This window comes from Theobroma cacao, chromosome 9 (genome assembly GCF_000208745.1).
Source record: "Theobroma cacao cultivar B97-61/B2 chromosome 9, Criollo_cocoa_genome_V2, whole genome shotgun sequence".
In the NCBI taxonomy this organism is placed as follows: domain Eukaryota; kingdom Viridiplantae; phylum Streptophyta; class Magnoliopsida; order Malvales; family Malvaceae; genus Theobroma; species Theobroma cacao.
Window position 1 is genome coordinate 10663088 of NC_030858.1, and position 15272 is coordinate 10678359.

General features: G+C 30.7%; 1 protein-coding gene across 2 annotated transcripts; it reads left to right on the forward strand.

Annotated features, from left to right (window-relative positions):
* Positions 7817 to 14933, forward strand: LOC18589123 (diacylglycerol kinase 4). 2 transcript variants are annotated; one of them, XM_018128264.1, is made up of 12 exons: positions 7817 to 8371; positions 8458 to 8580; positions 8982 to 9119; positions 9210 to 9295; positions 9595 to 9688; positions 10250 to 10325; positions 10926 to 11008; positions 11699 to 11769; positions 12565 to 12642; positions 12946 to 13033; positions 14246 to 14362; positions 14630 to 14933. In XM_018128264.1, exons 1-12 carry the CDS (start codon positions 8024 to 8026, stop codon positions 14786 to 14788), a joined length of 1461 nt encoding a protein of 486 aa, XP_017983753.1. In that variant the 5' UTR covers positions 7817 to 8023; the 3' UTR covers positions 14789 to 14933. The 2 variants fall into 2 exon arrangements, with proteins under 2 accessions (XP_017983753.1, XP_007014018.2); XM_007013956.2 differs by having other exon boundaries at positions 7818 to 8371; positions 9601 to 9688.

Below are 15272 nucleotides of genomic sequence, written 5' to 3' on the forward strand. Positions count from 1 at the left end.
ATAAATTTATATTTTATAATATAAAATTTTAACTTTTCAACTTTATCCATTAAAATAATAATAAAAAGAAGACAAAATATATAATATTTTAATATTAATTATTTAAATATTAAAATATATAAAATTACTAAATATTTAATGTAACCTTAAACTTGTAAAAATTAAAAATAATAATACTGAGATTTATCATATGAATAATAAAAATTATCTAAAACAAATTTATCAATATCATACTATATATGGATAAATTACCGTGGTCAAAAGTTTGAACCTAATCTATATGATAAATGTACTATTTTATTAGCTTCCTTTCTTTTATAATTGTGACACCCAAACACTTTGCCTCTCAAATCCTCTCAACTTGTTAGTTAATTTCTCCAATTCTAAATCCTTTAAAGTGTTTCTCTCTCAATTTTCATAAAAAAAAAAACACAAAATTTTCTTAAAACATTTTCAAATTTTCCGAAAATTTGAGTTAGGATTTCATGGAACCCTAAAGGTCTCCATCTCTCCGATTTTCGGATTTGACGATGAAATTTAACCCAAATGTATTGGTGAGTGGTTACCCTTCCTACAAGGGTGAGAAGAATGAAAAAAAAAGGTGAAGAAGTATAGAACAAAAAATAGAAGAGGAGGGTCCAGAGGTTAAGTTAGGGAAAAAAATTCTTTCCCTCCATGAGTTGCAATCATATTGTTGAGGATCACTTTCCTATACCAAAACAACAATCAAACGTTGCAATGTAATCCCTGAAATTTAATTGTAAGGAATATCCCTCACTTGCATTGTACTAAACGCACCTTTCCATAAGAAAACATTAGATTTTCTGGGTATATTTTCCAAAACTTTCCACAAGCAAGGGAGAGGGGCCGCCGAAGGGAGTGACGGTGGGTAAGTGAGACTTGAGAGGCAGAGAGTAAAAGAAAAGGGTGATATAAAATTGAGATGCCATTTTCGGCTTTCTGCCTTAATTTAAACCATATTTACATATGGATTTTCCACGAAAATTTTACCCTGTATTGATATTTTAGAAATTAAATTTATGAAAAAATGAATTTGATTTGGAAAATAAAAAATAGATATTTTGACAGAAATGTTATTGATATTGATAAAAAATTAAATAAAAGGCATTTGATTTTTTCAAAATATAAAAAACATTTTCAACGATTTTTTTATTTGTAAAAATATTTTTAAAAAATAAATTTTAGAAATTAAAAATTAAATCAACTTCGATTTTTTTAAAAAAATAAAATATAATTTCCAGCCAAACATTTCATCAAAAATCCATAAACAGTAAATTTATTCGGAGTCATTTTCGATAAAATTTTCTGTAAAAAACGTTTGCATCAAAATATTCATTTTTACATCAATAGTTTATTCGATGGAAACGCAATACAAATTTTTTTTGTTGGAATAATTTTGAACTCCAAAAAATTTTAAAATTTGCTTCATTGTAACAGGATAGTATTTCTAACAATTTTTTTACGTTCAAAACAAATTCTACCGAAATTAACCGGTTTTCTTATTGTTGAATGCAATTCTATGTAAGCACTCAATTAGTCAATTATATGAGAAGAGCAGTATCAGCCACACGGACGATGGATAAATTTTTTGTTTTTTTTTTTAAAAAAGGTCACTACTAAACAAATCTTACTTGCAGGTTGACCTATTAATAGATTTTTCGATGAAATTAACAATCTAATAACAAATTTGGTCTTCATTCTTTGATTAACGATGAGTAATTAAATGTATAATAGCAAATCTGTAAACATGTTAATGATAGATATAAAATAATGTCAGGCTATACACAGCCGAACCTGTATGTTGCTCTGAAGGCGTGGGTTGTCAGTTCTTTTGTTCTCTCTTTCTCTCTCTCTCTCTCTCTCTCTCTCTGAAAGATAATAATTGCATTCATCGATGATTGCTTAATATGTATAACAAAAGAGGCTTGCTTGCAGCCTCCCAAGCCTTAGCTGTCTTGGCTCTACTTACAAAGTTACAATTTGGCATGACTCAAGCGTCAAAATCGGCTTCGTTTCAAATATTGGAATTGGGATTTAGATTTACGTGGGAGGTTTCACGTATGTCTGTATATATAAAGGAGGAGGGGTCGCCAAAAGCACAGTTGGCGCATTGCCATTTTTAGTCTTTCCCTCGTACTTCTATGATTGAAATTGTCTGTTTTCCCCTGAAAAGACTACCCCACCTTTCCCCCATTTTCTTTCTCTCCTCAACCTAATGCTCCGTTCCACTTCAATCGCACCCTTTCTTGGCATCAACTGTTTCAAACCTTGGCTTCACTACCCTCTTCAATATAACTTTACACAACTTTGTACAACCTAGCTACTCAAAGATTATGAAATATATACACATATATAAAATTTCTTCTCATTTACTCATGAGCCATCAGTCTTATTAAGCTTTCTTTTTTTTTTTTTATGTTTATGAATGAAATAAACCCTATATATCTATTTATTTATGGAATAAATATAATACTTTAAAGAAATCTTAAATTATTTTTAAAATTTTTTATTTGTTATTACAGTTACTGAAATCCCTATACTTTTAATTTAAATCAAATAAATTTTTATAATTAATAATTAATTAATTATTATTATTTAAAATATAAATTATTATTTTTTATTTATGTAATATTAAAATAAAAAATATTATGTGATTATGTCATCGTGTCCGTTCAACATACATCATAGCACATCGAGATTGCATAAAATATATATGAAATTTTGACTAAGATTGATTATAATTAAAAAAAAATTTCTACATTTTAAAACAGAAACAAAAAAACTTTTAAAATTGGAATTGATGTCTTAGAATTTTCTCTGAGCTGGCAAGTGAAATTGGAAACGTCATATTCTATTTCGGCAAAAGCACAATTCCGAGAAATGACGGGCCCAATTCTTAGCCAATCCGACGCAAAAATATGAAAACACGACCAAATGAAAATAAATAAAACAGCCGATGGAAAGCGTACTGCTTGTTCTACAGGCTAGCCGACTTCTAGAAAATGTTACATTCTGACCCTCGGGGTCATTTTTCGTGGGCCCGCAACGGCAACGGAATCAACGGTCACTAACCGCGTGGACCCTTCCTCCCTTCAATGCCCGCCATGGGCTTCCCACGCTATCGTGGTATTCAATTGGATTCCCTTAATTACCCCTTGATCCTCGAATAAACTGCTAAAAAGCCATGTAGTGCAGGGCTGGCGGCAGCAATGTTATTCCCACTATTTTCTTGAAGAACACGTATTCCTACAAGTGTAAAAGCTTGGGAATAAGGGAAAGAATCCCATGTGGTGCACATGCAAAGAGAATCTATGCTTGATCTCCTATCATAAATAAATATTTTCATGCGTTACGTTAGCCCGTTACGTCACAAAAAAGTTTAAAAAAATTATGAGAAATAATTTTTTTTATATATTCAATTAAAAAATATTTTTTATTATAATTTTAATTATTTTTAATTAATTTTTGATATAATTTGATAATAATGCATGTTAAATAATTTTAAATAAATTAAAATAATTTCAGTTTTCTTGATCTCGTCATTTAGATAAAAATTTTAAAATTAAATATTTCTCTTTCTTGTCAAATACTATCTATCTTGCCATCTAACTGTTTCTTGTCATCTCAAAGAACAGAGATGATATCAATGTATGTATTTTAAATTCTTGAATTTGTTAGTTTATTCATAAAACTCCAAAGTTAAAGGATTGAAATTGATTAGATATATCTATAAATTAAAATACTGTATGACTTTGGTAACTTAAATCTGGTTACAAGTAAGCGAATGAATTAATTATTAGATATTGCATTGTTAGTTTTTAAATATTGTGTCACTGGTTTTTAGGTAATACGAGATTAGGTTTTAGACATTGTATCTTTAGTTTTTTAGTATTGCGTGACTAGTTTTAAGTATTACATGATTGATTTTTAAGTATTGCGTGATTGATTTTTAAGTAACGCCTAACTCACGTAACGTCTTACTAACTAGTTACGCAATGCTTTACTAACCAATCACGTAATACCTATCAACCAATCACGCAATACCTAAAAATTAATCACGCACTGCTTAAAATTAATAATGCAATATTTTAAAACTAATCACGTAATACCTAAATGCTTATTACTCAATACTTAAAAACCACTAAAACTATTGAATTCTATTTAACAAAATCAACAATTTCAAATAATACACCATATTCTATTTTACAATGTAATAAACGAATATGCTTATTTTGCAAAGAATACTCAAAAGTTTTTCTTTAGGTATCAAAAACTAGACTTGACAATTCGTGTTTTTATATCGTAAATGTGTCAGACACGATTAAATACGAAATACGTTAAGACTAAACACGAACATGACACGTTTAATATTCGTATATTAAATTTAAAACACGTACATATATACGTTTAATAAACGTGTAACACGACACGACACGATTAGTACATTTATTAAATGTGTCAATATACTACACGACATGATTAATAACACGTTTAACACGATTAACACAATTAATACGTTTAACATGATTAAATAAAAATATTTACAATTAAATATAATTTTATTACTCAAATTTAAAATCTATAATTATAAAAATAATTATAACAAAACAAAAATAATAATAACATCAAATATAATAAAATTTAATATAAATAACATATATAAAATTCATTATTATATAATATGATAAAATACATCATTAACATCTAACTTGCAGATACTAATAATGTTAAAAATTATTCATAATTTTCAATCGTAATAATTACATTATTACCTTTATAAAATTAAAAAAATTATTTAAAATTATTAATAGAAGGTTAAAATAATCTTTAACTATTAATTTTTAATAAGATAATAAACGTATCACGTATACACGTTTAAACACGATAACACGATTAAGTAAACGTGTTTTAAACATATTTATCGTGTCAGACTTATTAAGACAAGAAAATTTTCGTGTCTTAATTTATCAGACACGATTAGATACGAAACACGTTAAGACTAAACCAAAAACCTGTTTAACCCGTGTTTTCTCGTGTCTTGTTAACGTATCGTGTCTAAAATTACCAAGTCTACAAAAAAAACTCCAAATGCTTAAAAATACTCAAAATGTTCAAAAGTTTTTTTTCGTTTATCAAAACCATTCCAAAATACTCAAAATGCTTTAGGGTTTTTCTTTTTGGTAAAGAATATTTTAGAGATTAATGGTTTGACGAGAAAAGCTCAAAGGCTATGAGTTGGTTGAAGGTACGAACCTAAACATACGAGTCAATTTCATTAAGGGTAATTTTATCTAAAATTAATTTCTCTTGACCAAAAATAGTTAAAATTATAGAAAGAGTTATTTTCAAAAATACTTTATATCTAAGGAGTATTTTTGAAAAAAACCCAAAAATTTTGTTCATTTTCACAGCAAGTAAATTCAAACTCAAGATAGGATATATTTTATCTTGACTTTCAACCACGTTAATCTTCAATATACAATTTTTATAAAACATAATGTATCTACCTCCATATTATATAAGAGATTGAAAAGAGTTATTTTATTTCAAATCGTGTTCTCAAAAAGGAAATTGAAATGATGTTTGGACATGGGTGCCCAACTGCCCATGCATATATATGATGCTGGCCAATTTATGATGCATAAATTCAATGAAGTTGGCAATGGAAGATGGCAGTATATATAAAATGGCATTCTTTGGAAGTTCGTCTGTAAATGCAACAAAGTGGCACACGAATTGGTTTGGACTAAATAAGCAAAAATGCATAATGGAGAGTTATTGTTACAACCAGAAAGGGAGTAACTTTTCAACCTGGATCTCAACTGTCTTATTGATGGTGTCTACTTACCATCTTCCATGTCGTACTAAATTCAAAGCAGAAAAGTGTAGAGGGCATCATATGGATAGCTTCTTGATTAAACAAATCTAAGCTGCATTCATTATGGATGTCTTGTGTTGTGCCCATTGCGTGTCGAGGAATCTCTCTTTCTCTCTGTATATATTCACCTAATCCAAATTTTAATTTGGATTAGGCAGCAACTATTGATTCCTATGTAATTCTGTATTGCTTTCTTATTTTTGTTTACAAATCAAGCAAAATGATAAATGTTTTCCATTTGCCGACCCTTCTACACCTTTTCAACCTCTTACTTTTTTTTTTTTAAAAAAGGTTAATATATTTGGTATTTGAGTTATTCTTAAATTATCAATTTGATAATTAAAATTTTAACATCTTTAATTAGGTTTTTCGAACTTGTTATATTAAATTGTATGCGAAATTAAAATCAATATTAATCAAATCAAAGAACGTGTTAGAAAATAATCAATAAAAATTTGTCATTTGTCTATAAAATCAATTAATTATCCGAATACTTTGACCCAATTTACAAATTATTGGTATTCTATAAAATTCATGATCAGACTCTTTTGATAAAATATTAGTGCCCTGCTTACTTTTTTGGATACTGAGTGCACTTAGTACACTTTTTAAGTTTACTTAACATACTATTTATAATAATATTTTTGAATTAAATGTAATAATTAACAGCCAAGTAATGATTCTCAATGCATTTACAAGAAATATATATGATTCAATATAGTATGTAAACTTAAAGATTATCTTCAGACACTCGTTAACAAAATCTTTTTATTTTTTAATAAAATTTATAATATATTTAAGATTTATTTAAATTACTTTTAAATAGAGTTTTCAATTTAATTGAATCATTACTTTTTATTTTTTTGATAGTGTTGGGATTTGTCAGATAGGGTTATGATATAAACAAATCAAGAACTTTGATTGTGTGTGTCTCTTATCAATCCTTAATTTATTAGATAAAACATTGCTTATTACTTAATTTATAATACTTGACATGTAATTTAATTCACATGAAACTTGCAGGTAAAACAAATTCTAGTGCAATTAAATTAACAAGAATAAATTTTCGACTCATCATTGTCATTACTAAGGATGACCTTAGGTATTTTAAAATCAGGTCTTTTATACTATTCATCTCGCTTAAGTTAAATTAGAGTCTCTTATAATTGAGTTTAGGTAGAATTTGGATAACAAAATTATTACCTACCACAGATTTGGAAAAGATTCGAGTAATGGTTATGTTCTTAGTAGTAGTCATAAGACACCCATTGATCAGAATTTGATTATAAATAATAATTTTTATTATTAAATTTTAATTTTATATATTATTTTATTTATAAATTTCTTATAATTAATGTAATATTTAAAATTCATTAATTATTCTAGATATGATTTTGATTTTGATTAGTTAATTTTGTTTTATTAATTTAATCTTTATCAAAAATTGAATTTTTTTTGGATTCCGAATCAAATTGAGTTTTGTAATAGATACTCACGTTATATATAATTTAATATATCACGTTTGAATTAAGCATTAAGTGTAGGTTTAATAGGTGTGATTTCACTGTCAATTCTCGTCATTACATGTATCCTTTTAGGAACATGTTTTACAAAAGCTACATGTTACGTGCTACTACTTTTGAGTTTTTTTTTTTTTTAAATTAATTTCCATTGTTTTAGATCAAGAAACTAGGTTTTCAGGTAATAACAAAAATAAGAAAAGTACGCTATTTTGGTTAAACTGACACTAGAGTTCACTTTGTACAAGTAATGACAATGACAAAACGCCACTCCAAAAAAAAAAAAAAAATGACGAAACGCGGAGAAAGCCTTCAGTTACAATACTGCCAATATGGGCAGTTAAGTAATTTAAGAGCCCCGAAAGGGCATTTATTTCATAGTCCCTTCCACAACCAACTCCAAGCAGAAGAAAAAAGAAAAAACAATGAAAATCCTCCAAACGCTTTTTCAAAAAACACGCACCGAGAAACCAACCTCTTCCTTCTCCCCTGCCCCCTCCCTCCTTCAATCTCCTTCTCTGTATATATAAATAACATACCTTTACTTACTCACATACTTTGCTTTTTTAATAATCAGGATAAATATTAAAAGAAACAACGAAATATGGACTCGCCGACCTCGGCAGGGGATTCATCGACGGCACGGATCGTGGCTCGTTCCTCGATGATGGACTCGATAAGAGCTTGCGGCTTGTCGGGTTTAGCCGGTGTTAGGATCGATAAGGAAGACCTCAGACGGCGGCTTTTGATGCCAGAGTATCTACGCCTTGCGATGCTAGATTCCATTAAGAAAAAAGACGTAGATGGCGGGGACCAGCATTTCCGTCTACATGGCTCCGACGATGTTCCCTGTCCTGAATCCCCTATGGTCGTTTTCATTAACCCCCGTAGCGGCGGCCGTTATGGGCCCATCCTTAAAGAGCGTATCCAGCAACTAATCAGCGAAGAACAGGTAACACTTTTTATTTTTTTTTTGGTTCGGGAATTTCCTAATACTATGTATTTTTTTTTGAAGAATTGGTAATTTTGTAAATGTAGGTGTTTGACCTCCACGATGTGAAACCGCATGAATTTGTACGGTATGGACTTGCTTGCCTTGAGAAGTGGGCTAACAACGGTGACCGTTGTGCCAAAGAGACACGTCAGAACATGAGAGTTGTGGTATGTTTTTACCAACTTTTAAACTTGTCTTTCTACGCTGTTGTTTTAGAATGTTCTAATTGGTATTTTACTGCTTTAGTTTAGTTACAATTCAGTTGTTATTTTTTTTGTTACTTGCTTTTTTTACTTCTGAAAGAGTTAAAAAGTTATTTTTTTTTAATTTAAAAGTAAATTATGTTTTTTGACCAATTAAGATCAAAATCTACTAAGTGTTTATGAGGAATAAAGTACATGATTTTATTTTTATACTGAATGCTTGTGTTGAAACTCATTAGTTTGCTTTAAATCAACTATGATTTTGTTTTTGTAGCAATTTTCTAGAAAATAAAAAGCTATAGCAAAAGTAACTAACGAACAGAACATTCCAAGCTGATGTTGTAAGACTCTGTTTGAGTGGGCAGGTTGCTGGAGGTGACGGTACAGTGGGTTGGGTACTTGGTTGTCTTGGAGAACTTCATCAAAAAGGCCGGGAGCCAGTTCCTCCTGTAGCTGTCATTCCTCTTGGTACAGGCAATGACTTGTCTAGAAGTTTCGGTTGGGTAAGATATGCCTTTAAATTTTAAAATTTTATGTTGTCTACTGTTTTCGTCTCTTGCTTTGTTGATTCATGCTCTAAATGTTCACTGCAGGGAGGTTCATTTCCTTTTGCCTGGAAATCGGCTATTAAAAGAACTTTGCACAGAGCTACTATGGGTCCAATTTGCCATCTAGATAGGTGAGTATACACTTATTAAATGACGATTGGTACTATGTTTTGCTTCAGTGGCACACTGATAGCGTTTAGGTGATTGCTTATGTATACGTATGGATGATCCACCATGTGGTCAATAATCACTAGTGTTCCCAATGGTCTCCATCACTATTGAGGACTCAGTGTATGTTTCAGTTTCTTACAATTGAAAATGGGTTTGCACAAGACCTCATTGTTATATAAACCCTACTTTGTGGCTTAGTATAACATATTGTGGTTTGTCAATATAACTGGCACGATATCTGTAATTTGTTTCTTTGAAGATGCAGTTGGCATGTTGTGTTGCAAATGCCCGGCGGAGAAGTAGTTGATCCTCCCTATTCTTTGAAGGCTACAGAAGAGTGTTCTCTTGATCAGGTAGTGAATCTGTGTACTTTAAATCCTCTGTTTTTATCAATCAACTTCTCTTGCATGGCTATTTTTTGATGTGCAAACATTAATGCTTAATTGAGTTCTATGAAGGTTAATAAAGTTTTAAATGCTCTAGTTTAGAACTTTGGTCATTAGGTTACTGAATTGGGTATTATTTGGATTCAAATATAATCTGAGGATATCATGTGATATAAGCATGTGTAAAAATGTGTATGTGTCTATATTTACGATATTAAATTATACAAACAAGTTTTTGAAAAGAAAGAGTGCTCTTTAGGTCATAGATCAAAATAAGCTTTAATACAATATATAGCACAATATCAAATGAACTGTTGCATTGTTTATCTAAAACTGCTTCATTCTAAGTATTCAGCCTGGTCTACCATCTGGTTACTTAGACATGATGCAATACTGGGTCTTCTCTGTTTTCTTTTTCTTTTTCTTTTTATTCCTTTTTTTAAACTGAATATTTATTTCATTGTGATTTATGATCTTATGATGTGGGGTTTCAAATTCAAATGTGAAAAATCTTGTTTGTGACTGCAGACTTTGGAGATTGATGGGGATGTTCCTGACAAAGTGAACTGCTATGAAGGAGTATTCTATAATTACTTTAGCATTGGTATGGTATACTTGTTTTACTTCTAGATCTTGGTTATTTTAATTCTGTGCATGTGGAAATTCACTGGTTGGGAGCTGTACTATCATCTTACAATTGAATATCATAATTTCGGCTTGTAGCTGTTTTTCAGTTTAGCTGCTATTATATTAAGACAAATAGAGTAGGTTAGTAGCATTCTAAACCTCAGACCCTAATAGAATCCATAGATGATCAAGATTTTATGTTGATTTTATCTGCTTTAGTCTAGTAAATTTAACTTTTTCACTCATCCAAATCTTAATATCCCTTACCCTCGCAATTTCACAAAAATTCATGAAAAAAGGGGGAGGAGGGATAGAGGGGGGGTTCATACTCATTTGTACTCAGAAAGGCTCAAGACAACTCGTTAAAGCCTATAGTGTTCCTATTCACTGATTTGGATAGTAATTTGCAAGACCCAAAAAAACTTTTGCAAAAGAAAAAACAAATGTAAAATTGGGAGTAATGAAAAATTTAGATATCATGTTTTAAACTTTTTGTTATGAATGTGTTTATTATTATTATTATTATTATTATTATTATTGGTTCTTATGAATCTTCCTGTTTTCATTTTGCTTTCAGGAATGGATGCACAAGTTGCTTATGGATTCCATCATTTACGTAATGAAAAACCTTACTTTGCACAAGGTCCTATTACAAATAAGGTATGTTTGTTGGATTTGTTTACTCATTTAACTACAATTTCAAGAATGTTTTGTTTTCAATCTCTTGGTGTTATACTATCAATTGTATTTTTTTAGCGTGAAGTTTATTAATGGTAATACTACTATCTGCCAAACCTATATGGATCATCTACAGATAGGTATGTCGTTATTAGTGAATATGCATGCCATAGTCAAAAGTAGGGACGGGAAGTGATTGTCTTGTCTACATAGATTAAAGTTTTTCCTCAATCTGTACTTTGCGTGACTAAATATTTTGCACTCCAGTCATGATACCTATATTTTAAAGATGTGCAAACTCCAAATTCTTTGACACGGAATGAGGAGGATACATGAAAGGCTAGAAGCAAAACCAATTTACAACATAAAACTAGTGAGGTCTTATATGTTTTCCAGTCTTTCCTTGTGCTTTTCAAGCTAATAGAAGAGTTATGAAGTTCCTGTGTAAATGCTTGTAAATTTGGTTTATGCAGGACCTTTCACTGATTCTCCCGTTATTTCCATTAGGATTTCCACAGAATATATACTAGTCTCGCTAAAGTTAATTTACATTTAATTGCTGTGTGTGGCTTAGTTTTAAAATTCAAATTATTAGTTTCTCTGCCCTAGTTAATCATTTGATTCTTTGGTAAAATTAATATTAGATTGTAATTGGTCCATATTTTGTGGCAGATTATCTACTCCGGTTACAGTTGCACTCAGGGTTGGTTTCTCACACCTTGCATGAGTGATCCAAGTTTAAGGTTAGATATTATGATAGTTGTTTGGTTTACATCTTGTCCTATAATGTGGGTGTTACTTTTTCTAAATAGCAATGATATGTTTATTTGTATGTTTATTAGCTTGCAGGTGTGTATGTAATGCAAGCATTTAGTTAAGGTTGGATTGTTCATTAGACAGTGTAGCAAATGCCCTGGCCTGATGTGGCATGGCACAAGACATAATAATCCTTACATGCAACACTCAGTTAGTTAAGGTTTGATTGTTCATTAGACATTGTAGCCAAGGCATTGTCCTTTGTACTGAGACAATGAGACAAGGTGTAAGACAGAAAAGTGCCTTCACCAAGCATAAGTCTTTGATGCCTCAGCTCATTATTTTAAAAAGTGAGATGTGCCTAATAGACATGCCTCCATGAAATGTCGCTCTACAATTTTTATTTTTTTGAACTTCTACTTTGAATTGACAATTTATGTATATTTGTACAAAAATAAAAAGGGTGCTATTTTCTATTTTGGTGCTTGTGCCTCGGGCAGTACAAAAGTCCTTCTACCTTGGGGGTGCCTTCTTACTTTGACCACATTGTTTTCGTGTCTTAGTGTTTCTCAAATTAAGAAAACATCATTGCTATCATAAATACATGTGGTTTGCAAATGCTTGTTGAGTTAAACCAACAAGTTCCTTTTTAAATGTATTTTGCTTTAGTTGAGTACCCATGAATCCTATGCGAGAAAGTGTCTGTCTTCCTGTTAATGGTGTTCTGCACTCAATAATCATTTTTTTAAGGTAATATTTTTTTAAAATGTTTCCAAATGCAGGGGACTCAAGAACATTTTAAGGATGCATGTTAGAAGGGTCAATTGTTCAGAATGGGAGCAGATTCCAATCCCTAAAAGGTACATTTCAATGTATTTAATTTTACCTTTTGATACATAAGCATCCTAATCTTTGTCTTCATCTTTTTGATAGTTGTTGTTATTACTTATCAACTGTTTGCTGTCATGGTTTCTATGTAACCTTTACACTAATGTGCAATGAACATCTTTTACATCCATAAATACTTCTTTTTTAGAACATTCTGCAAAACAAGCTATTACTAAAGTTACTATGACAGCAAGTATATAATTAGGTAGAACATTTCTACCCCTGGTATGGTTTATGATTTAATCATCCTCTAACATTATGCTACTTGTTTTTAGCGTGAGGGCCGTTGTTGCTTTAAATCTTCATAATTATGGAAGTGGGAGAAATCCATGGGGTAATCTAAAGCCAGAATATTTGGAAAAGGTATGGTACATTTCTTCAGGTTACTTAATATTACTCTTTGTACAATGTTCATAGTACCGTCTCTGTGTGTGTGTGTTTTGGGTATATTTGAAGTGTTTGCTTCGGCTGTTGCATGTTTGATGGTTGGATTTGGATTTCAGAGGTTGAGCGATAAAGAGAAATTTAGCTCCATAATGGAAACAAATGTTTTTTGCTTGCTTTATTTTGCAATTTTAAACAACTTTGGCTTGGTTTTTTGCAAGATTGGAGCTTTTGAACCTACTTTAGAATTCAAAATTGTTATGGCCAATGATCATACTGGAAGATTTTAGTGAACTGGATGGATGCTATGTAGTTGTACACTTTTAAGACATGGTTGTAGTTGCAGATGTCACCCTTTCCGTCTAACATGATCCAGGCACTGGGAATGATTTCTCTCAGGGGTCAAAATCTGTGAAAACTGGGCAATTTGTGTTATTTTAATCCATCAGTCTTGTTTGGCAAAAAAAATCAATGGCTCTTTGAAATATTATCTTGATAATGATGATTTATTGGCTTTGTTTTATTTGAAAATGCATGAGTTTAGATGGTTGTCTTGACATGTATTGTAGAATATAAATTTAAAATTGTGAGAAAGGGTGAACAGCCATTTGATATTGCAAAACGAAAAAAAAAAAATAGTAATAAAAATGAAAGATGAGAGTATATCTTAATGAACCTTTACAATGTTCCAATTTTTATATTGAAGTAACATAAGTCAATAATGTGAATTCTGAGGGGAATTGAAATGAAATGACCATTTCACTTTTGATGCATTAACATGAATTTAGCCTGAGGCCTGTTTAGGTTTGTTTAATTTTCAAATTAAGATGGATCTTGGTTAGACTTAGATGAAAGGTATGTTATTTTAATCATATGTAATTAAAGGTTATGTTACTTTAATCGTATGTAATTATAAGAAAATTACATAACTTTTAACTGTTGTCAGCTTAAAATGACAGGTCATAATAGATATTTCTCAAATGTAAATCATAGTTCCACAAAGGATTCTGGTAGATGTTACTGCCAAGGTTTTTAATTAATACTGCATTTTTTCCCTTGATTATGCAAACTTAATTGCTTTCAATTTAGATCGGAGTTACGTGATATTTTTGTGTACTATTAAGCTTATCAAGAGGCTTGATGAATTCAAAATCTGAAATGATTGCCTCAATTTTATTGTTCATTTTTCAGAGAGGCTTTGTTGAGGCCCATGCTGATGATGGTCTTCTAGAAATTTTTGGCTTAAAGCAAGGATGGCATGCATCATTTGTAATGGTTGAACTCATCTCGGCAAAACACATTGCGCAGGTAGTGTAAACAAGTCAGAGTCGGTTAAACATAAGAGTCTAGAAGTAGTACAAAATTTAGATTGGACTGATAGGGCTGATAATAAGAATGCTTACTTGGAAAACTAAAATTATGTCCGTGCTAGGTACTGAAAACAAGAAAAAAAAAAAAAGCTTGATAATCACTAGAAGTTGTCTTAAACACTCCTAGTGAGTGTTAGATAAGAAGAGAAAAACATGCGTATCTTGAAAATGTGGTATGCTGATGAATTTTGCTGATATTTTTCAGGCTGCATCAATTAGGCTGGAGATAAGGGGTGGGGAGTGGAAAGATGCATTTATGCAGATGGATGGGGAGCCATGGAAACAGCCAATGAACAAGGAGCATTCAACATTTGTGGAAATTAAGAGGGTGCCGTTCCAGTCACTAATGATTAACGGAGAGTGAGTTTGGCATCTATGTAAAGAGCGTGCTTGTAAATTATATTTGTTTTCTCCAGTGGGCACTGAGAAACGAAGAGCAAAATACCTAGGAATAGGGAGTCTGTTGTATCAAATTCATTAGCCAGCCAATTCCATATTTATCTTTTCAAGTGCTGCAGCCGTCACTTTTTTTTTTCCTTATGCTTACAAACTTCACCAGGTCTTACTAGCCCTTGCCTGCCGACTCTAATGAATTTGGTAAAACTATTATCTGGTTATTGTAATGTTGAAACTAATCCACCGGGGCAGCCCTACCCTTCATGTGTATTATTATAAAGAGATTTAAGAAAATTTTAAAAATCGTCACTTTTATTCTCAAAATTTTCTTTTCTGGATTTTTTTTTTCTAAATAATTATTAAATTGATTCAATTAAGAATTTAAATTTTTATTATTCTTCGATTAAATTTTTTAAACAATATCAGAGAGTTAGATATGCACAAAAAAATTA